Source organism: Chiloscyllium punctatum, chromosome 9, assembly GCF_047496795.1.
Source record: "Chiloscyllium punctatum isolate Juve2018m chromosome 9, sChiPun1.3, whole genome shotgun sequence".
In the NCBI taxonomy this organism is placed as follows: Eukaryota; Metazoa; Chordata; class Chondrichthyes; order Orectolobiformes; family Hemiscylliidae; genus Chiloscyllium; species Chiloscyllium punctatum.
In genome coordinates this window covers 100,608,788-100,634,577 of record NC_092747.1, presented here as the reverse complement: position 1 = coordinate 100,634,577, position 25,790 = coordinate 100,608,788, and the positions used below count along the sequence as shown (strand labels likewise).

Sequence of the window (25,790 nt, the reverse complement as noted above, 5' to 3'; positions counted from 1 at the left end):
CAGGGAGAAAAGCATAGATCCTTTTTGACATCAACTACTTTGCAGAGCATGTCCATTTAAACCCGAAGCATCCAGTGGCTTGTCATTTTAATCTTCCACATTGCTCTCAATGTGGCATTTCTGTCCTCGAGCTGCTGCACTATTTCAGGGAAATGTGACATGAATTTGAGGAACGATATCTTATTGTTTAATTAGAAACTTTACAACATTTCAGACTCAACGGTGAGTTCAACAATTTCAGACCACAATCTCTGTCCTCAGTTTGCTTCATTTTCTTTGCATTCATTGTTTTTTTAATATTTTTACATTTAAATCGGTAGCATACCCACGAGAGTCACATTTTTTAATTCCTCTGTTTTTCTTCTTGCCCCATTACCATTCCAATTGGCCCCAGAAGGCTAATTGTTTTGCTATTCAATCTCTCCAAACCTTTTTACACTGTCAGGAGGCCCTTTCTTTTGGAAGGACAGCCCTTCCTCTTGCTGGATCTACTACATTTCTAACTTTTCCCAGTTCTGATGCAAGGGACACAGGCTTGAAAAGTTAACTCAGTTTCTCCAGAGATGCTATCTGAACTGCATAAGTTAGAACAACACATAACCTTATCTTAACGGTATGTTCCTGAGAAGGAGAAGAACTCAAATGCTTCAAGTATGTGCAGAAAGTTTTGTACTCCTTGTGCACCATAACAATTAGACAAATCATTGGCATGCACACAACCTGTATTTAAAAGATTCAGAGTTTGTTGAAGCTCTGCCATGATGTCAATGCCATAGATAACTGGGAGTGAAGCTATTGCCACAGATGATCAAGTAACTGAATTTATATAGTGCCTACAACATCATAAAATGTCTCAAGGTTCTTTATATCTTCAAACAAAATATGACACTGAAGTCAACAAAGAGCTATCAATCTAGAAAACAACAGCTTGGTCAAAAAGATAGGTTTGAAGGAATGACTTGAGGAAGCCGGAGAGGCAGAGAATTTTAGTGAGGAAACTCTAGAGCTGAAGTCATGGTCATCAGTGGGGGAGAAATTAAATCAGTGGACAGCATAGATCTCAGAGTTGAATGGGATCAGAGGAATAGGGAGGGGTAAGGACATGGACAGAGTTGAAAGCAAGGTGAAGAATCTTTAAATCATACTATCATTTAACACCGTACCAATGTGGGTGAGCCACCACAGAGTAAACAGAGAAAACAGAGTAAACTGGGCTATGATTGTGTTAGAGTAAAGGCAGCAGACATGTACGTGGCACCAAAGTTATGGAACACACGTGAAGGGCAGAGGAAGAGTTGTACTCACTCTTGAACAGCTCGTGCGATCGAGAGTGCTGTGGATCCAGTTTCATTAACACTGTCCAAAGTCACATTTGGCAGATCATCATCTTCACTATCGCTTTTGATGCGACCGGGTGACAAGCTCCTTAGTTGTGCTGTAGCAAATAAATAAACACCATTAGTTAACCTCAACCTGAGCTACAAATCTTCTCAAAACTCGCTAAAACCATTAATTAAGATTTACCAGTACTTTTCTAATAATAGAATTAAAGAATCCATACAGTGTTTAAACAGGTCCTTCAGCCCACCGACTCCACATTGACCCTCAGGGTATCCCACCCAAATCCATTCCCCACCCTATTATTCTACATTTTACCCCTGACTGATTCACCTAACCTCCACATCCCTGAACACTACGAGCAATTTAGCACGGCTAATTCACCTAATCTGCACATCTTTAGAAGCAAGCAAATTTATTCTTTTACATTAACAAACATAAGCATTGATCAAATAACTGAATCAGAGAGAGTTGAAACTCAGCAAGAGAAACAATACCATAGCTCATTCAGAAATAAATACTTCTAATTACTTTTTTTCCCTAAATTTAGGTCTGTTTTCAATTATCACAGTGACTCTCCTTTTACTTAAAGAGGTATCAGCACTACTCTGGATGTATCATGATGTGATTGTGTGATGACATTATCATGATATTAATGAAATGTTGTTTCAAGAAAGTCTCAAAGAAATCAAACGTGCCATATAAAATCAGCATCAGCAGCAAGAGAGTCCCTGTGTCTAATCTGGCACCAGTGGAAATCAGGAACAGGAAGAGGCCATTTAGATCTTTGACTGTGTTCAATCATTCAGTAAGATCACAGCTCATTTGCAACTAGGCTCTACATATCTGACATTACTCTGTATTACTTAAGGTTTTTGTTTATTAAAAGCATATCAAGCTTAGATTTAAAATCAATTTGCAATTGACATTTGCAGAAGAGAATTCCAAATGTGCTGAACTATTTTCTAACTTCAGTCCTGATGGATCTAGTTCTAATTTTTAGTTCACTTATCCTAGACTCCTCAACCAATTAAACCATTTTCTTTTGAACTGTCACCTCTCTTGAAAACTTCAATCACATCACATCTTAGCTTTCAAAATTACAGGGAATATTATCCTACTTTGTCATCTCTCCTCGTGATTTAACTCAAGTATCATTTCAGTCAATCTCCTCGGCACTGCCTCCAAATCCAACATGTCCTTCCAAGAGTGCCAGAACTGCTCAGAACTTCAGGTTGAGGGCATAGGACAGAGTGGTTGGAAACAGCTTATATCCATGACTGAGAGGCCAGGAACAATGGGACACATACACAAGATTAAATACAAGAGATTTGAGATGGGCAATAGACGAATCTGCTTTTTTACCACCAAGATGACTGGGGAGCAGGGAATTAAAATGAGCAGATAGAGGACATACTTGCCATCCAATTAAGGATGGTGGGTGAGGTTCTGAGGATGGATGGTTAATTGGAGCTCCTCCTGTGATGAGTCATCAGTAGCCCCATTATGTGAGTTGAAGCTGTTGATGTAGAGAGGAAGAGTACCTCACAATGGTGACACCTTCTTGCTATTGTGGAGGGCAATATTCACTAGGCAATAGCAACTGCAACTGTGATCCAATAACCATGGTGATGGTGGGATGAAATTCTGAATAGTGAAATGCAGCCTTACTGCCTCCTATCACACTGGGAGGATGCTAGGTGGGTTCACCTCATTTTAATCACTGCGCTTAGACTCAACTGACTATTGGAAAATACCAGTCAGAATGGAAATGGGCCTCTAATTAGCCCTTTAATTACTTCCATTTCTGCCTGCCACTTGCCACGCTCAAGCTCTGGCCCCAAGTTGTCCCCCAGCAAACCATCCTGGCACTACGCCCACTCCTATCAGCCTCCAAAGGATCCTGCCATGTTAAAGCTTTTAAGAATAGATCAGGTAGTCTTCATACGATAAAAGAGGTATAGGAACAAGATGACCAATTTCAGGGACTGAAATTCTAAAGAGTTTGAACAATTGACACTTTGATTGGCTTGATGGAAAGGGGTCGTTGAGGAACACTTTTTTAATCATTGGAAGGTTTAATGGAGTTTTTTGTTTTACACATCCACCTGTTGCTGTAGAGTTCAGTAGGTCAATTGGGGTTTGAGGAACATGAGGTGGCATATACGGGATGTGTGTCAGGGCTGAGGTTGTGTGAGGAGTGAGGGCAGAAACACCTTTACATTTTCATGCTAACCAGAACAAAGTCCCATTGGACTGAGGCGGGTATTTTAAAGACTCACTTCTGCACTCAGCAGTAACTGTTGCTGTCTCTGAAATCTTTCCCCAGCTCAACTCGTCTAACTCTTCTTAGCATCTGCCCTCTTGGAATGAAGACCCTTGCTTTCCCGATATTTTCCTCTCTAAGATGGGAATTTCCAGACTCCAGCTACTGCCTCTTGGATGAAGATCAAAACTCAGCCTACTGACTAAGTGAAGCATATGCACAGTCCTTCCCGAACATTTTCCACGCTGTGACTCCAATTTGAGGTTTGAAAAGTTTTGCAAATTCCAAGGAGAACAATGTGGGCTATGGGCTGGGTGGCAGGGGAGGAGATCTACTCGAGTGAGGGGGTCCTGTCCAAGTGGGTCCCCGTCTGTTAGTGCAGGTCATTGTCACTGTATCTCAATCAGAACTCCATAATGACCATGGAGCTCACAACCCAAAACATTCAGCCTGCAAACCAACTTGGGATCCTGACCCTCACTTTGGGAAGCACTGATGTACACCAACACAGATTAGTCATGCCTAAGGATGACTTGTAATAAAAGCAGAAAATACTGGAAACACTCAGCCAAATCAGCAGTGTCTTTGAAGAGGGAAGAAGCAGATCATAACCTTCAGATCCGCATTCGTGTCACAATGTCTGTGTAAATGTACGACCTATTAACTGCAATTTCAGGATTCTTTAAAATTCCAATCTTGAAATATTGTACGCTGTGTAGACACAACATATATAGCAGACTGAAACTGTAGTTGCTGTGTTTTAAGATATATGTTTGTCATAAGTAGCTGTGTAAATAGGACACATAAGTAAGTAAAAACTCCCTTCCAGTTCTATTCTTTACTGCTTGACTGTCTGGAAGAAGACAATGGTTTGCTCCACTGTATTGTGGCTAGGAATAATTTTAAAAGCCTTCTACTTGCTATGAACTCCCAATGCTTGACTGAGACAGTTGAAATGGTTGAGGCAGTGAAGCAGCTAATTATTACCTCAAACACTGAGAGCATTAGAACCTATAAAACCATTTTTCCTCACAAGGCGGTATTTAGTTTTCTGTGTCATATCTTATTTTGCGTGGTTTTATTGGCTAACTTCGTCTGTTTTCTTTGGCAATAAATTAAGATGCAAAATGTCTTTTCAAATGTAATAATATTCACCAGTTCCTGGCAGCATCTAGAATTAACCGCTTTCAGAAGACATTGAAAGTCAGAGCAGTATCAGTCTTATTGCCTGAAAGGGGAAGATGTCAGCTGAAGGTGGTCAGAGGTGAAACATTGACAATTGTTTTTCACTTTAAGATTAGAGGGGGTTACTTTTCTCTTATTTACCTGGTGTGACTTTTGAAGTAGTGTTTCAGAGGGTTGTTGATCTGGATTGAAGTACAAACATAATGGAATGGGATCAGATCTTTTCCAGTCAAACAGAAGGAGGAGACAAAGCTTAAGAGTAATGGTGGCACTTCACTTCAACTGTAACACTTGTGAATCAAGGCTTTTGTTACTTTGGAAATCTACTTATTCACATCATGGTGGGCTTAGATTTATGGACCTCGATGTTAATTTGCCTCCAATGGGCAGGAGATTGCAAGGGTCCCTGATTGTAGGCTCCTGGTGCTGTTGTTTCGCCATGCCCCCCAATCCCACTCCACTCACACCAACCAGCTGGTCTGCCCACTCAGCTGACCATTGGCTGGGGAAGGGAACAAAGAAAATGTTCATGAAGACCTGTGAAGATTGGCAGCACCTCCAGGTCAACTTCTCTTTTTCATAGCATATCCCATTCTTTCCTCAGCTGCATGAGAATATCAGAGACTATGATACTCATTGGGGGGAGGAAACGCCGTAATAGAACTATGAAATGGTGGAAATAAGTGTTTGTTAGTAAGTCATGCATCCGCTCATGGTGTTACTTACCTATCTCCCCTTCAATTATATTATGGTGCCAGGAGTGGTTGTGTGGAATAATACTGTGAGGTTGCAGGCTGAAAGGTTTTTTCACAATGCACTGTGGAGCGTCCACTATAATTAAAAGGAAGAAACAGCATTTTATATATTTACATCGTAAAATACTGAGTATTATTGGTTCAGCTCACCTTAAAATATTAGGGAAATGTGTGGACATGCCTGAATTCATTAAATTGTCACCATTTGACGATGATGGATTAATTGAGTTTTAGTCTGATAAAGCTGATGGAATTTCAACAGCACCTCAATAGCTTGATAACCGTTTAATATTATAATGTATATTGTACAACAGAGCAGATTAATCCAATTGGATGTAGGGCTGCACTTATTCATGAGCCTCAATGTTTTAAAGTTTCCTCTTCTAATGAGAAGCAATGGATTGAAGGAGAGCTGATCATTTTATAACTCCTAAATATCCAAGAAGTCAAACCCACTACATTGTCGGTAAACTGAACATTAATGCTGGTGATTCAGGCCTTTGAGGAGTCTGAAGGTCGTTTTAGATGCGGAAACCATGTGATCATTGACACAGTTAACGGTAATGTTAATGTCAAGGCCATAGTGGTGGACTTACAACGTAATCCAGCGAAGTCCAAAGTGATTTTTGCAAACTATTTATAATCTTTGAACATTTTGCAGGCCAGAAGGAGAAGGAATGTTTTGCTGTTCTCTGACCTCAGTCAAAGCTCTCCACTGCCTCACCATGATTGCTCTGGGACCAATAACAACCTGTTGGATTCATTGTTGGCTGGTCTCCTGACAGCCAGATTCCCAGGCAGTGAATCCAGAGACTTGTCAGGTAACAGTCCAAGATTTCCTATTCAAGGAAGGACCCCTTGTTTGACGGGCTCAGTCTCTCTGGCTTGAAGCCTGCCGGCTTTCCAATACCCTGTCTACCCATCCCCATCTTCCTGTAAAGATCAATGCTATACTTATGTGAACAGCCAAATATATCTGCACTGGGCACTGCTCAAAAGAAAACTGCATTATTTACAGTCATAACATATCATAGAGAGAGAAATCAGGAATTAACTATAGTAGAACCCCGTATCCATGGAATCAGTTTCCGCAGTTTACTGTGGTCCGAAAATATTAGATGGAACATTCCAGAACCAGCCGGGAAGGTAAATTTCCCATTTAAATGATAGGGTTCGCTACTATCGTGGTTTCAGGCATTCACCGTAGGTCTTGGAATGTATTACCCACGGATACAGGGCCACTACTGCATATGTAACAACATATTATAAAATGAAAGATATTCAGTCACATTCAGCCAGAGAACTCCTGAATATTGCAAGTTAGCAAAGGTTCATATAATGGTGTGACACAGTGACATATTTGTAGATTTTCTTAATATGGTGACCGCGTGAACAAAAGCTAAAATGCAAGCTTATATTATCATTCACTACCATCATGCATTACTTCCTATATAAGTGGTGGAGGCTTGTACAATTGTAACATTTAAGAGGCATTTGGAGGGTATATGAATAGGAAGGGCTTGGAGGGATATGGGCCGGGTGCTGGCAGGTGTGACTAGATTGGGTTGTGATATCTGGTCGGCATGGACAGGTTGGACCGAAGGATCTGTTTCCATGCTGTACATTTCTATGACTCTATGACATGAACGCATTTTTTTCAAATAGTCCAATTAGTCACTTTTTGACGGTAATTCTTTTGCAGAGGTTACTGCAGTACATATGTGGTTAGATTGATACTAGTGTTCTGTCAGGCTTATGCTGTAGCATTTGGGCCTGTCAGCTGAAATTGGGAAAATGACAATTTCAACATTGTAATGGAAAACAGAAGGTCAGGCAGTGAAGATAAACTAAGCACTAAAAATGAGAACAGGTGAGACCTGAGGAAGTGCTTGTGCCCCCTTGCAACAGCAGAATGACAGGAAAAAATGATGAATAATTATCCATCATGTCTGAGGGGAATGAAAATCCAGAGAGTTCCTTTTTTTTTTAAGCAGTACACAAAGTTCAAGTAGTTGCTTTGAAGATCTGTAAATCACTGAACTGTATATCTCCAGCAAATACCAAATACATTGGATCATTTCTTATTTATGTATAAACCTTCTTAAATCCCATTTTAGGTTTACTGTTTCATCACATATAAAGAAATGCAAGAAAATTATTTTAGCCAAATCCAATTTTAAAAATGGTTAATTTGCTTTAAATTATTCTAAGTTGTCATGCTGCAGTGACCAGGGAAGTCCCACCAGAAGCACTGTCGCTGAATAAACAGACTGACATATCATTTAAACCTGGCAGCGTCCAGTCTTTCAAACTGAAACTAGGTCACCAAGAACACAAATCAGTGACTGGAAAAACATGTAGTTGCTGCTGTTAAATCACTCCAAATATAAATGTATATATAGATGATGTAATTAGCTGAAGAGGTGCAATGGAAAAATAATAAAAAATGGTGTTGACACAACAGAATTAGAGGAGAGCAGACCTGTTGCAGTGCACAAAGACGCTGTTCGGTCTTTCCTGCCCAACCCGGCTCTGATGAACATTATGACGTAGTGCCATTCTCTCATCTGTTCTCCAAAACCCCAAATACTGTTTCTATTTCAATAGTCATCAAATGTCCTCATGGGAGAATGATTATGAATAAGCTCATAACTTATAGGCAGAAAAGTTCTCTGGTGTGTGGAAATATTTTGGTCCACAGTCATTGATAGAACATTTTTATCAATGTCCTTCATTGCATGAGTGATCCACATGTTTTTTATTATCTGCTCATCAGGGTTCAAGAATTGAGTGGAGTGGGCTTCAGCATACACCCATACTTGGTCTGAAAATCTCAGGCTCAATATTAACTCTGTGCAAGTGAACGGGTTTTGCGTTTGGTAAAATATTGAGCCACCTGTGCCAGTATCTTAATATTCAATACCACAATGTTAATTCACATCCTTCAGGCTTATTTAGCTTACGTATTGCAGACCAATAAAAACTGAAGCTAGGAGGCTTAGAGCTTCAATCTTCGACATCAATCGGAGTTTAAAATGAAAAACTTATTTTTTCTAATTTACTCCTAAGAATTTGTACCTAGGTACCTTGTACCTAAGATGTCATTGTAAATGGCGACTTTGTAAACGTCTCACTGGACTCATGTGAGTACATGTGACAATGAACTCGTACATGTGACAATATAAAAAAGTTAAAAAGTAGAATCTCTTAGATACATGTCCTGAACCCGACCAGAGAAGTACAAAGCCCAAAGTAAAGACAACATTGGAACCTGAGGCTGTAGTCCATACACCTCCATTCTACCAAGGGCAGTAAAGCGAATGTCAATCACCAGAGGATTGCTCCGTTCCCGGTCAGTCAGTTTTCAAATATTCTGGCAGTCCACCTGAGCGATGTTTGAACCCAACTTTATGTCATTAACCACAAGATTTTGATTGTAACTGATGCGAGACACCCAAATGAATCTCTAACCTCTTAACTTTAATATACTTGGGAATCAGGTCAAGGCTTAATCACATCAACATCGTGGAACCTTTAAAGTGAAACCCAAACCACTTTACATTAACATCAAAAATACCTGTATAACTAAACCGAAGAAGTGCAGAAAGTAATTCAATCAAAGACCCACAATGTAAAGACAGAAGTGTCCAGTGTATTTCTTCATTAACAGTTGCCTAAATGAATGATAAGTACATCAGAGTTTAAAAATTCTGCTCTTAAACTAGCCTGATGCAATTTTCTTTCATATTTTGTTTGCAAAGAAATAGGCAAATAATTCAAACAGTAACTGAGTAAGGTAAAATTGGAGGTGCTTATCGCAATTATATGTTGCATCATCATAATTATCAAATACTTGCTGCTTTCCAAAATAAAGGTGTACACATAAAGAATTTTGCACTAATGGACAAAGTTAGGGAATTGATATTAGGAGAATTATGATTAACATAGTTGTATAGAAGGTTGAGGACTGGGTCAGAAGTAAATTAAGAATTGAGAGTGGAGCTGCATGAAGCTGATTGTTAGATCCAATGTGGAACATGCTAGTTCAGATCTTGGAATTCTGAGAGTTTCTGATGGTTAACAGAGATCTGATTTTTAGTTGAAACCAACCAATCTTTCAAATTGCATGGGATATCCAGGCCGAGAATTCAATTGCTCAGCGGGTTTTGAGAAGATTTGTAGCTCAGGTTGAGGTTCTGGGTGTAGGTTTGTTCGCAGAGCTGAAAGGTTCATTTCCAGACATTTTGTCACCCTACTATGTAACATCTTCAGTGGGCCTCCAGGCAAAGCACTGCTGGTAATTCCTGCCTTCTATTTATATGTTTGGGTTTCTTTGGGTTGGTGATGTCACTTCCTGTGGTGATGTAATTTCCTGTTCTTTTTCTCAGGGGGTGGTAGATGTTGTCTAACTTGATGTGTTTGTTGATAGAGTTCTGGTTGGAATACCATGCTTCTAGGAATTCTCGTGTGTCTTTGTTTGGCTTGTCCTAGGATGGATGTGTTGTCCCAGTCGAAGTGGCATCCTTCCTTCTCTATGTGTAAGGATACTAGTGAGAGAGGGTCATGGCATTTAGTGACTAGTTGATGTTCATGTATCCTGGTGGCTAGTTTTCTGCCTGTTTGTCCAATGTAGTGTTTGTTACAGTTCTTGCAAGGTATTTTGTAAATGACATTAGTTTGCTTGTTGTCTGTATAGGGTCTTTCAAGTTCATTAGCTGCTGTTTAACGTGTTGGTGAGTTTGTGGGCTATCACGATGCCAAAGGGTCTGAGTAGTCTGGGAATCATTTCGGAGATGTCTTTGACGTAGGGGAGAGTGGCTAGCGTTTCTGGACATGTTTTGTCTGCTTGTTTGGGTTTGTTGCTAAGAAATCGGTAGACTGTGTTCATTGGGTACCCATTCTTTTTGAATACATGGTATAGGTGATTTTCCTCTGCTCTGCATAGTTCCTCTGTGCTGCAGTGTGTGTTGGCTCATTGAAACAATGTTCTGATGCAGCTTTGTTTATGGGTGTTGGGAGGACTACTTCTGTAGTTCAATATTTTGTCCGTATGTGTTGTTTTCCTGTAGACGCTGGTTTGAAGCTCCCCATTGGCTGTTCGCTCTCGCTCTACTGTGACATCTAGGAATGGCAGTTTGTTGTTGTTTTCCTCCTGTTTCGTGAAATTTATGCCAGTAAGGGTGTTATTGATGGTCTTGAAGGTTTCCTCTAATTGGTTTCATTTAGTGATGACAAAGGTGTCATCCATGTAGTGGACCCAAAGTTTGGGTTGGATGGTTGGCAGAGCTGTTTGTTTGAGTCTCTGCGTTACTGCATCTGCTAAGAACCCTGATATCGGGTTTCAATTACTGCAGAGGGGTGTATGAATATCCATATAATTTTGCAGGAAATTCAAGGAGCTTTGGGGAGTTTCTAGATGATGTTGAGAGCATATCTGTTGTGTTGGCAGAATTGGGGTGGGCCTTCTAACTTGTACTTCCACTCGCCTCTCACTGCACTTCAGCCCACTACGTGCATTGCAAGCCTGACCCATACCTGAAAAATCAACTGACCCAGGAAAAGTCATAAATGGGTCAGGTGGCCATTTTGGAAGGTTCAGAGATGTGCAGATTGAGATGTTGTGAGCCCACAGGAAGATCCAGTACAGAAATCTACACTATCAGGAGTGAAACATGTGATGAGTGTTTGCCTATCGTGTTTCTCTGCTGTGATGCTTAGAAGTCAACAGCTCCAGAGATTGAACTCATCTATTTCCTAAAGGAGTCTATGCCATGATATACACTGATTTTTTCTTAATGCAAATGAGTTAAATAGTTTAGTTCTTTACCTGTCTGCATTGAGTCAGAATGCTTGCTAGTACTATCCATGCAGCACTCTAGATTAGATTAGATTAGATTCCCTACAGTGTGGAAACAGGCCCTTCAGCCCAACTAGTCCACACTGACCCTCCACAGAGTAACCCACCCAGACCCGTTCCCCCTAACGAATACACCTAACTCTATGGGCAATTTAGCATGACCAATTCACCTAACCTGCACATCTTTGGACTACCCACCTTTAGACAGTAGTTAATAAGTCAAAGTCTGAATGAGAGCTATACTTTTGAAATGAAATCAGCAATTGAGGTAAAATTGATAGGAAACAAAAAACTGATGATACATCTGCTAATTGAATTGTATTAATCTGAGTTTATTGTCACATGTACCATGTACCGTATTGCGAGCAATACAGGCAGATCACATAGTTAAACAGCATAGTTAAGTAAATAATAGGTGTACAGCAGCAAAAACCAAAACACAGGTACAGGCGAATACTAAAATATAAAAATATCGAGTTTGTGAGTCCATTCAGTATTCTAACAGCAGTAGGGTAGTAACTGTTTCGAAACTGGCTGGTGTGCGTGTTCAGGCTTCTGTACCTTCTCCCTGATGGTAGAGGTTACAGAAAAACATTGCCAGGGTGGGATGGATCTTTGAGAATGCTGGTGGCGTTTCCTTGACAGCGGGCCTGATAGATAGATTCTATAGATGGGAGGTTGGCCTTTGTGATTGTCCGGGCCAAGTTCATCACATTCTGTAACCGTCTCAGATCTTGAATGGTACAGTTACCATACCAGGTAGTGATACATACAGACAGAATGCTCTCGTTGGTGCACTGATAAAAGTTGGCAAGGGTATTTATGCCATGCCAAATTTTCTCAGCTGCCTGAGGAAGAGGAGACGTTGGGCCTTTGTAACTAGTGCGTCCACATGAACAGTCCAAGAAAGCTATTGCTGATGACTACTCCCAGGAGTTTGATATTCTCCACTCATTCCACCTCTGTGCTGTTAATGTGTAGGGGGGGAATGAGTAACATCCCGCTGAAAGTCAATAATGAGTTCCTTGGTTTTGCCGGCATTGAGAGATAGGTTCTTCTCACTGCACCATTTTTCCAGGTCTTCCACCTCCTGTCGGTACTCTGTTTCGTCGCCATCTGAGGTTCGACTGACTAAAGTGGTGTCATCAGCGAACTTATAAATGGGATTAGTCTGGTATTTGGTGACAAAATCATGGGTATACAGTGAGTACAGTAGGGGGCTGAGTATGCGCCCCTGAAGGGATCCAGTGTTGAGTGTTAGCGAGGATGAAATGTTGTCCCCAATCTTAACTGATTGTGGCCTGTGGCTCAGGGGACAGAGAACCCAGTTGCAGAGAGTGGGGCTTAGTCCGAGATCACTAAGTTTAGTAATCAGTCTCGAGGGGATAATAGTGTTGAAGGCTGAACTGTAGTCAATATGTAGGATTCTTACATAGCTGTAAGAATCTCTGTAATTTCTCAACTTGTAGGTTGTCTTTTTCGGAGGGGGAGATTTGTGTTTCATAAAAAGGTAAGAATGGATTTTGATTAATTTTGAAGAGCATCAAAACGTCTACATTTCTCATGGACTCTGATTGACTCATATACCCCATAGCAAGGTAACCAAATTAAACTGATCCCTCTGATACTAAGTAGTTGTCAATCAATTCACTGTATGGAGAGAAATACAACAGCTCTCTGCTGCCACTATGTCAAATTATTTGACCCTGAAAGGAGCATCACAATTATGTATTTCCCATCTTCATATCACACATAACCTCATATGTCTTCATATAACAAACACAACTTTTTATCCTTCTCCTAACTTCTCTTTTCTTTTGGGGGGGGGGGGGGGTGTGAGTGCTTTCCAACACCTTATCTGGATATGCATCATATCGGAAAGTTTTTTCTCACAAATTATCAGGCTAAAGATATCATCACAAGTGCATTTGATTCTGTCTTCATCTTGAATCCAAATATTTGTCCATGTAGTAGAGGTCAAAGGATAGATCCTGAGAATTCCAGCCAATGTTACAATCTTGGATTCAGTTAAGCACCACAGCTAATTTTGCTGTGGTCCCATCTGGTAATACTGTACAAGTCACATTGAGACCTGGCTTGATAGGCCATAACTTTTTTTGCATACCGTGAAGGTAAGTCACTGAACATATTCATGAGAGACTATTAATGTACTTTTAACAAGTAAAAATAAAAGTTTATGAAAGAATAAAAATACATTGTTACACAGTAAAAGAATTATTTGAAAATGTCTCATTATAAAGTGTGAGAAATAAAGATTCACCCATTTGACTCTCACAATAACCTAACTGACACCCAAATGTCGGTCGAGGGTCACTGCTATTTCCATGCTGAAGTTCCCTGTTCAGCTGACATGGATGTAATTGATTTTGTTCTCAGCAACGCTCTGTGCATTCACTTGATGCCATCTTCTTCAATTAACATTGTTCCCAAGATCTTTAAACAAGCTAACTCAACTCACTATGGGGTCCTTAAAATGATACATTCAACAATTTGTAGGATGTCTTCTTCTTCTCTGACAGCTCCACGGCTTTCTGTTTCTGAAGTTTTCTATCTGGAACTCAGCACGTCTCCCCTTCTGCCCTAGTTGTTTGTGGACAATACTGAACTAATAGTTTCCCTGTTTTTATAGGCCTTTCTCTCTGCAAAAACAGCTTTCTGGATCTCCTACCAGCCTCATCCCATTCCCCACCACCACATCTTCCCATGCTTCCTCCCCACCTATTCTTTCTGGGAAAATCACTTGATTTCTTGAAAGTGCTGTCTTTACCTTGCTGCTCAAATGTCTTTCTAACCTTTTTTAAAAGAAATAGCAGACCTCCACTCAAATGAGAACTAAATCCCATTTTCTTTCCACCTTATAATATTTCTAAATAATAATAAATTATGGTCCTTCATCACAAGTGTCACAGTTTTACTCCGGTTTTAGCTGAGCTCAACTGACATACTTGAGATTGAATCTAAGATTTTCCACGTTTAGAGACAAATCTTTAATCACAATAAATATCAGGGAGACAGGGAGGAAACGAGTAAGAACTTAGGACCTTGAGGTCCTACAAATAGACAGGCCAGCTGGGAGAAATAACAGGTGCAGGAATCTGTAATTTAAAAACTTTTGTGTGAAAGATCTTTAACTATTGAGGTTGGTTGGGAAGAAGAGACTGCGATTAACTTTTACACTACACAAATGCCAGGCAGTGACCATCTCCAATAAGAGATCATTTGACCATTACTTTTTGACATTCAACAGTGATACCATCATTGAATCCCCTCCCATCAACATGCATATGGTTACCATTAACCAGAAACTCAACTGGACTTGCCACATAAACACAGTGACTACAAGAACAGGTCAGAAGCTAGGAATAATGTGACGAGCAACTCACCTTCTGTCCATTGTCTACAAGGCATAAGTCAGGAGTGTGATGGAAAACTCTCCACTCGCCTGGATAGGTCCAATAAAACTCAAGAAGCTTGACACTACCCAGGACAAAACAGCCCACTTAATTGACCTCACATCCATAAACACCCACTCCATTCACCTCTGTTGCCACACACCATCCTGACTTGGAAATATATTGCCATTCCTGCACTGTCGCTGGGTCAAAATTCTACAATTCCCACCCCAAGTGCATTGTGGGTCATTCCATAGGACATGAACTGCAGCGGTTCAAGTAAGCAGCGCACCACAACCTTCTCGATGGCTTTTAGGGACAGTTAATATAGTGATGCCCACATCCCATGAATTAATTAAAATAATTAACAATTGACTCTGGGTAGTGGTGTTTGGTTGTACTCTGGGCAGGATAAAACCTTTATTGCGCTCTGAGAAAGTGCTGACAAAGAATTTTACCCACATCTTCCACTTACCTTTCACTCCTGAACCACTGATGAAGGAGAAGCGCTCCAAAAGCTAGTGTGCTTCCAAATAAACCTGTTGGACTATAACCTGGTGTTGTATGATTTTTAACTTTGTCCATCCCAGTCCAAAGCACCTCCAAATCATACTTGTACTGTACTTTGTTTTCCTGAAAAGTCTTTGCAAACTGTATGAACAAATACAAAATCTCTCTGCTACTCTAATGGCCTGTTCTAATACTCAGTATAATGGTAATGCCGTTGGTCTCAAACTAAGACACATGCTTTACTTTACAAGTACTTACTGTATTTTTGCAGAAAATACTTCATAAATTCAAAGAACACTAGTGATCGCATCGCAATTCCAAGTTGCATGGCATGTCATTAGCCATTAAAAAAAAAGTTTTCAGTCTCAGATTTTGAGCTTAAACAGAATTCTTGTCACGTAGATAAAAAATTGGAACCAATACCCTGGTACTTACTGACATACTTTGGGTGTGTCGGGTGTGAACTCTAACATCCATTCAGACACACCCATATCCCTTCATAACTCTGATTAATAAAATGAGTCTGGATCTTGTCCATAACCACATTCACACACTGCAGCTACAGAACTGTTAGAGGACCAAACATCTGGTCAGAGTCTATCAGCCTACTTCACCAGCTTTGAATGCTAAACTAACACGAAACGGAATTGTAAGGATGTCAGATAACAATTATCTCCACTCCAGTACTGCCAAGATAGACATTGCTGGTAATAAATAAATAAAAATATCTGAAGGCCTGTCTCCTCCTTTGGTGATTTTGTGACATCTTAAAATCTGAAATGTACAATCTACACTTTATAAAAATATTGAGTTTGTGCAGAAAGATGTGTGGTGTAAGTGATTAGGCATCACTTTATCTACTTTGACAAGTACATGCCATAATTTAATTTTTCTTCATTGTTTCTGATTTTAACAAATCTTTTGAATGTAACAAGGCTTTCCTCTTTCAGTTGAAAATTTAAAAATGTCACACTCTAGCAAGTTTAAACGAAAGATAAATCAAAGTTAAATTTGGTTGGTCTACATCAGAAAATGTCTGAAAGTATTAATGAACATAACAAGTTTGAAGGGAATGTGTAAGGGAGAATATAAATAAATTTTAAAAACCTTGAATAATATTAAAATATAAATGAAGAAGAATAGAAAGGAATATAATTTTTAAAGAAAATAAATGTTAGGAAAAGGTAAATGGAGTATAAGACAGAAAAGAGAAGCTGAATTATATTGTGCCAACATCGCACTAATCCTTATAAAAATATAACCTTCCATATAAACATGCCAGGCCTGTCAAACCTGGAATCCACTTGAATACACAACAGAATTGTGTATGTAGCAGACTGCGAGTTAAGATTAATGATCCAAATAATGTGATTCATCTGTAAAGACTGAGAACGAAAAGCAAATTGAGAATCTCAACAGATTTTGCACCATTCTTCCAGGATTTTGGCAACTCATCTGACGAGGGAAGAATCCTCGATGATATTCATCGTCACAGGCTTTGCAGAAGAAAAGCAACTTACTCCAAATTCACCAGATGAAAAGCAGCTATGGTGCCAGAAGTAAACATTTTGATCAGAGTTGTGATGTGAGGAAGCCACGTAATTTTTTTTAACCAATTCTTTTTAAAAGACACTAGCTCAAATTTCTGATTTGGGGTCAAAAGACACAAGACAGCAAATAATAAAGTCAAGAGTATTTCTAATGTGAGCTTGTTAAAATCATTAAAGTTTACACATACATCATACACAGCAAAGTTTCACAGATCAGCTTTTCCTTTAACTAGAATACTGAGCATCATTGTATTAAACAGGCAAATAAATGCACACATTCCTGCTGACAACATAAAATTCTCCACAAAAATATTAAATCCCAAATGTTCTGACTGGGGAAACCTGATATCCATTTGAATACATAGTACAAATGTGTATATCAGGTTGAAGGTTAAGATTAATATCATGCATATGAAGGATTGCAGTTATGCTCAATTCAGCTTCTGACGTAGGAGGAAAAGATGAGGTGGTAAATATTAAAGGAGAAAAGTAAGGAGAAATATCAAACTGGTTATGTTTCTTCCTAACCGTTACTGTATACAGTCATACAGTCATAGAGATGTACAGCACGGAAACGGACCCTACGGTCCAACTCATCCATACCAACAAGATATTCTAACCTAATCTAGTTCCATTTGCCAGAATTTGGTCCATATCCTACTAAACTTTTCCTATTCATATGTCCATACAGATTCCTTTTAAATGTTGTAACTGCACCAGCCTCCACCACTTCCCCTGGCAGCTCATTCTATAATCACACCACCCTCTGTGTTAAAATGTTGCCCTTTAGGTCCTTTTTATACCTTTCCCCTCTCATCTTTAATCTATGTCCTCTAGTTTTATACTCCCCTACCCTGGGAAAAAAACACCCTGTCCATTTACTCTATCCATGCCCTTCATGATTTTATAAATCTCTATAAAGGTCACCCCTCAACCTCTGATGCTCCAGGGAAAATAGCCAAAGCCTATTCAGCCTCTCTCTACAGCTCAAACCCTCCAATCTGGCAACATCCTTGTCGATCATTTCTGCACCCTTTCAAGTTTCACAACATCTTTCCTATTGCAGGGACACCAGAACTGAACATAAGTAATCTGTGCAATTTTAAAACATTATTACATTATTGCAAGATTGATCTAACAGGTGAATAATTTATGTCACGGATTGGCAATTGTAAAGACTAAGGGCAAGGTAATTTTTGAAAATAAAATATCTTGGATATTTTTGAGGAAATCTGTATTACCTCGTATTTATATACCAATATATATGTCATCAGTTGATTGGCTGAAAAATTGTGATGGGCATTAGGAAGTAAGTTGGCATCTTGACAGTTACAGATCTGCACTTGAAAAATTAGGGAATAATCATGGAATATAATAACAAATGTAGAAAATTTAAACTTAATAGGGCAAAACTATTTTAAAGCTGAAATGCCTTGTAGCCGTATAGATTCAAAAGCAAATGGTTTACTACAATGTACTGCACTAACTGTCTGTACTTGGAAACTTGCATTGCATTTTTTGTGTTCCTAATATATAATGTTATTTTGTTGTGCATTAGCGTTTTGCTCTGTCGATAAAGGTGTTTACATTTATTATGAAATTTGTCAGAACAAATGTACAGAAGGTGGTGAAAAAGATTAAAACTAGGGTTCATAAATATAAGAAAGTCACTCATATAGCCAAACAAGAATACAGAAGAAGCAAAGGGTTAGTAGTACAGAACCTTTCATCCCAAGGAGCAGTTGAGGTAAAGAACAGAATAAATGTTATTGAGGGAAATATAGACAAACACAGGATGAGAAAAATGAAAGACTTATACTGATAGGGTTAAATGAAGAAGGGTGGGAGAAGGCTCATGTGGAGTAAGCAGATTGACATGGAACAGTTGGATAGAATAGCCTGTTTCTGTGTTGAGTTCTTGGCCAAGAGTTGGGAGCATTCGACCATATTTAATTGCTGAATATTGAAGCTCATTGAAATGCAACAATCTGCTTGAGGTCAGAATCAAGTTAACTTTGGTATAACATCCCTGTCTAATATTATACAAGTACCCAACATCTAGGCACACAATAGTTATTTAAACAAAGAACCAAATTTAGCAAACATTTATGGAACTGTACCTCAGCAAGAGCCAACTTGCAGGTAGTGGTATTTATGTGAATGAGGCTAATAAAATTGTTATTTACTCAAAATTGTGTTTTAACCCTTTTTGTTATCTGTTCACAGAATCACTGACTATGCCAGTAGTTGCTTCATATCCCTCATTCCTAATTGCTTTAGAGAAGGTGGTGATGAGTTGTCTTTCAGATATGTTGACATCTGTGTAGGATAAGGACACACAGAGTGCTGTTAGGGAAGGAGCTTTAGGACAGCGACTCAGCATCAGTGAAACAACAACAATCTAGCTCCAAGTCAGGAAGAAGGTGACATTTCAAGTGATGGTATTTGTAAATATCTGCTGTCCATATCCTACAATGTTGTGGAGATTGTGTGTTTTGAAGGATGCTTGTGTTGCTGCAGTTTATCTTGTAAATAGTACACCAGCTGCCACTACACATAGGTGGTAGAGAGTGTGAATGCAGATGCAGGTAGCAAACAAGTATGTTAATTTGTCCTCGATGTTGTCAAGTTTCTTGAGCGTTGTTGGATCTGCACCAATCCAGACAACTGGACTGTATTCCATCATACTCCTGACTTGTAATTTGTCGACAGTGGAGAGGTGGTGTGGATTCCTAGCCTCTGGCCTGTTCTGGTAGCCAGTGTATTTATGTGCTGGTCATGTTCAGTTTCTGGTCAATAATAACCCAAAGGATATAGATAGTAGCAATATTTTTGTGATTGATACAAAGCTCATTATTAATATTTTGTGTTTTATCAATCTTAGTCAATGGATTTATTCAAACAACAGTATATCAAGTGGAAGTCAAAGAAGATATGATTATTCTCCACAGACCAGAGATGACTAAAGGCAGATTTAATGAAGCCTTTCAAAACAAATAACCAATGGTGAGACAGAAAAAACATTTTTACTTGCCGACAATTATTTGGGGTGAGAAGGGTCACCATTCAAAAGAGAACTTTCAAAAGAGAATGGATTAATACTTGAATCAATGACTATTGCACGGCCATAGGGGAACCGCAGGAGAGTATCAATAATTGGATAGTAGTTTTAAAGAGTTAGTAGTACAATGGGCTGAACCAGCCTGCTCTGGCACTGCAGCATTCTGGGATTAGTTTAGTATACATGATTTGAAAAATAATCTAAACAATTATCTCCTTACTGTATTTGAGCCACCAAGGTTGAGACTGGTTCTCCTCAGTTTGGCACTTAACGTTGGAGTTAGCAGTGACGGGAGACTTGTCTAAGCTGGACTGAAAGCTGCATTCCAGAAAGAGTCAGCCATGTTGTAATTTACTATGAAACACACTTAGATGAAGGAGCTATTCTGGGATTTAAATAGAGAGTGGCTAAACCACATGGAGAAGAAGTCTATGAAATTAAGACCTGATCATCTTGACATAGGTTGCTTTTGGGGAGATGAAGTGGGAAGAGAGACAAAGTGGATGCAGACACAGTTGGGTTTTATGGACATCTCATGCACTGAAAGAAGGTGCGATTACCTATCTTGAGCATGAAACATCAGTTGCATTTATTGTGCAAATATTTTGTATGAGCAATTGCAATAATTTTTGATAATCTAGCAACGTTTGATGCATTACATTGTAGTGAGCTCAATAACTTGACCTCTTCAGCTTCCCCATATTTCTCAAATTGTTCAGAGTTTCACGTGTACTTCCAAAGGTTGTGGTTAATAGCAATGTCAGTTCCATCAGTTAAATAAACCTCTGCTTCTCATAGCTGGCACTAAAACTACCTCATCAGCACTGCCCTCTGCTTCAATATCTCTAGGTGACTGCAGATTTTTCAGATCAAAAGTAAACCATTTTGTGGGATTTGTTGTCTGCAAAAATAAACACTGTTAAAAAAATAAAGTTAACTGAAAAGGTCTTCGTTTTTCCATCAAAACACTACCTGAGCAGCTGGAAATCAAACACCCTATTGGGAAGTTATTTCCTGAACACTAATTCATTTCGTCATATCAAGGAGTTCAAAAGAATGTGCAACAAAAGGCAGGCCAAAGACCTGGTTCCAATTCCAATTACAATATTATTTCATGTTGGCCAAAATTAACTGTGTTTCAAAGGCAGAAATTAAGTTCAATCCCTTTAAAATGTTCAGCAAATTTAACTTAAAAAAAATTAAACCAAGGCTGCAACATTTTCCAGTCATGTCGGTCACGCCTTACCATTTGTTACAGTTGCCAATATTTAAAATGCAATTAGATTAGATTAGATTACATTACAGCGTGGAAACAGGCCCTTCGGCCCAACAAGTCCACACTGACCCGCCGAAGCACAACCCACCCATACCCCTACATTTACCCCTTACCTAACACTACGGGCAATTTAGCATGGCCAATTCACCTGACCTGCACATCTTTGGACTGTGGGAGGAAACCGGAGCACCCGGAGGAAACCCATACAGACACGGGGAGAACGTGCAAACTCCACACAGTCAGCCGCCTGCAATCCTTCTTTTGCTTCAACAGGACTTTCATTAAAATTAACTAATGCAATTGAAAGGGCACTTTTTTTTAGGAAGGGTATTGCATGTATATCCAAGTTTCAAAATATAGGTAATAAAAAGCAGTAAAATACAAATACACATGCTTAAACCCTCCCAAATTTTGGCTAACTTTCATTTTCAGGGAATTCCACAGAATCTTCACAGTGCAGAAAAAGGCTGTATGGCCCATCAAGTCTGCCCTGACAATTGAGAAGTACCCCAGCCAGATCCAGCCCTCACCCTATCCCCATAGCCCAACATTTAGCGTGGCCAATCCACCTAACTTGCATATCTTTGGACTGCGGGAGGATTCCAGAGCAGCCGACAGAAACCCACGCAGACACAGGGAGAATGTGCAAAGAACACATAATCACCCAAGCTGGAATAGAACCTGGGTCCCCTGGCACTGTGCAGCAGCAGTACTAACCACTGAGCCACTGAACCACCCAGAGTTTCATGGAGGTTATCTTGCCATAGCCCACGGCAAATTTCTTTATGCCATCTTCTGTTGCCCACCACGTTAAATATGCATCCAAGCTTCACAGCAACATTCTATCGAAGCTCAGCATGCGAATGCATTGAGTTCTGGCTTTGGAAGTCACTGATGTACACAGACTTTGGAGAACTGCGTAATTCCCTGACTGAGATCGAACGATGCACTTGACTGACTGAGGGGTGTACCTTGACAGATCAAATTACCCTTTCATTTAACTAAGGATTGCTCCACTTTGACTTTCAAACACAGCCATTTGGTTGAGGCACATACAGTGTGTTTGCTCTGTAAGTTTAGATTAGATTAGATTTCCGAGAGTGCGGGAACAGGCCCTTCTGCCCAACCAGTCCACAGCAACCCTCCGAAGAGTAACCCATCCAGACCCATTTCCCTCTGACTAATGCACCTAACACTATGGGCAATTTAGCATGGCCAATTCACTAACCTGCACATCTTTGAACTGTGGGAGGAAACCGGATCACCCGGAGGAAACCCACGCAGACACGGGGAGAACATGCAAACTCCACACAGACAATTGCCTGAGGCTGGAATTGAAGCTGGGACCCTGGTGCTGTGAGGCAGCAGTGCTAACCACTGAGCCACTGTGCCACCCCTTTTTTGCAGGAACATGCTATGAATGTGACATTAACAAAGCAAAGTGCTGTCCAGCAACATGCCAACCATCTTGACTTGTTCTGGCAGTGCTGGTAGCTATGCAGATTGGCTGGCTTTCTCTCTATGCTGAAGCAGGCAAAACAGAGGTGCATCTGAATCAGTGTAAAGTGAGCGAATGCTAAGAAAACAAGCTAAAAGCCCCATGATGCATTCAACACAGGTGGATAAGATCCACACATCTCACAGTGCACACAGCAGTCTTGCACAGAATTACAACACAAGCTTTGGGTTAGCTCCAGAGTACAGTAGTGAAGTGCTGAAGCAAGTTCTGAGTTGGTCGGTGATCAGCCACAATGTTGTGGCAAGGCTGACAGTTTGCCGATACCAACTTCCACAGATGAAGCATGGAGACAGTCACTGCCACAGAGCATGTCATGAGATGCTAGTGGATGAGGGTGAACATGGAAGCAGCCACAAACAAAAAAAGAACCACTCACAGGCCAGAAAAATTCTACCAATAGTAACCTTGCTTGAGTGGAGTTTCTCACGATAATGCACCATTAGTGCCCTCTCCAGCCTGTGTTGCTACTCCAAGGTTCTTCTGAAGTTCGTGCACGCCGATCAAGGTGATCAGTGTGCCGCTGCACTGACACACACACTCAGAAGTCACTGCTGTGCACAGACCTCAGAGGTCCATACACTGAGAAAATACTAGAGGGAGTACTGTGCATCATGTTTGATCTTTTACTGCATCCTCCAGTACTAAGATTTTGAGTGTTATAACTTGCTGATGTGCAGCATCTGGGATCTCAGTAAATGATGGGACAAATAAAATATCACCTGACCCAATTCCCACTGTAAACATCCTGGGTGTTAGTATTGACCAGAAACTGAGCTGGACTAGCCATGTCAATACTGCAGGCTGCAACAACAAGTTGGAGGCAGGGAATCCTGCAGCATCCAACTCACCTCCTGACTTCCCAAAGGCTGTCCACCATCTACAAGGTGCTTGTCAGAAGGGTGATGGAATACTCATCACTTGTCTGGATGCTTGCAGCTCCAACAACCTTCTGGGCTCCAGGGGCAGCTCACTGAAGCCCAGATCCAATGAATAAATTTAAAAAGGAAAAGGATTGAGGATTAAGAAAGAGCACAGTGCAGAGGAGGGTGAATTAGAGTCAAATTCTAAACACTGGCTTCAGAGTTTTAAAAAAAACTTGTTTAAAATAGTACTGATATTTTAAAATCTCTAGGAACAATCTATCACCAACAAAAACAATGACACATCAACTAAAATTGGTTTCTGGGCATTTATGGTGATCATGTTGTTAAAAAAGCTACATTCACCATTCATTGCCAAAGTTTACTTTTTGTATCAAGTTTCATGTATAATTTGTGTAAATCCAACCAAGATCTTTGTATAAAGCAAACAGCAGGGTGGTGTAAAATATCAACACGTTCCAGGAGGTCTAGAAATCATATTGTGCCTCTTTACCTCCTGAAATATTTGGCCAATTTGCACATTCTCAACAGCATGTACTGTTATCTCACTTATGCATCCAATAACAGAAGCCCAATACTTGAACATGCTGTGTTCAAAGATATCGGTTAAGATTTGTAGTGCAATAAATGCTTCATTTGTGTCAAAAGTCCTTTTAACCAAGTCAGTCTTATAACCTGAACTGAAGTCAACTCTAGTTCTCTTTCAAAAAACTTCCCATCAGGTTTGTATCCTCTTAATGAACTAAACATTAATATCAACATTGTCAAATTGAAAATAAAGGCTTCACTTTCTATATTTATAATAAAGTGTAATCTTTTCTTGCATTCTAAATGATTAATGGGTTCTCTTTTCATAGTCTTTTGGCTCTTGGAATCTCAGTTTAGTCTCTTGTTTCCAGACCCCACCAGATTCATAGAGTCAGGTCCAGGGCAGAGACAGGGCTTCTCTTAGTTCTTAAAGGATATTAGACTTCCATATACAGTTGTTCTCTTTGAAACACTCCACCAGTAAACTTAGTATTGTGATTAATGTGCTGAAAATGTGTTGCTGGAAAAGCGCAGCAGGTCAGGCAGCATCCAAGGAACAGGAGAATCGACGTTTCGGGCATCAGCCCTACTTCAGGAGAAGAAGGGCTGATGCCTGAAACGTCGATTCTCCTGTTCCTTGGATGCTGCCTGACCTGCTGTGCTTTTCCAGCAACACATTTTCAGCTCTGATCTCCAGCATCTGCAGTCCTCACTTTTTCCCATTGTGATTAATGTGCCTATATTAAAGATTCAGGGACGTTGAGAAATTATATGGAGATTAGAAGGTTGAACTGGCTAACAACTAACCTCAGTCGCTGAGCCTGTCAGGTCTTTCAGCCTGGTAATGTCTCAGGCCAAGATCAGCAAACTGGAAACATCAAGCATCTTAACAGTTGGGGATTCCCTGCCTTCCTTTTGAGGACAGATCATTGCACTGTTGATCTGAGAGGTTTATGTCGCTAATTTAGAAGCTGTAAGCTACTGCAAGAGTTGTGTCTAAATTTATACTTCTGATCAATTTAGGGGTGGAAATTTGTTAATCTATACCATTCTCCTCTTCACGATGTACTCTGATTGGAACAGCATGTCTTTACTCCTTGGGCACTACTGTCTTCTCAAAGGAACCTGGATTCCGATGCGTCAGAAGTAAGGCTTTGATTTTACGTTAATATTACAAAGGACAAGATAAATAAAGGTTTACAGACAAAAGAAGGTCTTCTACCTTTTTTCTCATACTACTGTGACAGCTCCCTAAGACAGCAGTGGATCAAGAAGGCAACTCAACACCACCTTCTCAAAAGAAACCAAGTTTGGTTAATAAATAGAGTCATATAATCAAACAGCATGGAAACAGGCCCTTCGGTCCAATTCATCCATGTTGGCCTAACCAGTGACACAAATATCCCATGAATAAAATATAAAGAAAGACTTATATTTTAAAAAGTCATAACCATAACTATAATGCTAACATGCTTGACTAACAAAAATCACAGTCAATTTTCAATTGATACCTCAGCCTTGATGGCTTTTTGAGGGACAGTACTACAGATTTACACTGCACTTTGAAGTGCTGCACGATATCATTTTACCTCTTTAAGGACTGCACTAGGGATTACCAATTTACAACCTGGGTTAGGCAATGAAACACCTT

At 39.9% G+C, this 25,790-nt stretch overlaps 1 protein-coding gene across 5 annotated transcripts in view; it reads right to left on the bottom strand.

Moving 5' to 3' along the window:
- The window catches only part of klf12b (Kruppel like factor 12b), a 284,772-nt gene that overhangs the window by 55,602 nt on the left and 203,380 nt on the right, over window positions 1-25,790 (bottom strand). For 4 of the 5 annotated variants that reach the window (XM_072577971.1, XM_072577972.1, XM_072577970.1 and 1 more), the window contains exons 4-5: window positions 5,516-5,620; window positions 1,306-1,435 (exon numbers count right to left, since the gene is read on the bottom strand). In XM_072577971.1, coding sequence (XP_072434072.1) covers window positions 1,306-1,435; window positions 5,516-5,620 — 235 coding nt within the window. The remainder of the gene's footprint in view (window positions 1-1,305; window positions 1,436-5,515; window positions 5,621-25,790) is intronic. The other variant, XM_072577975.1, reaches the window with a different exon arrangement.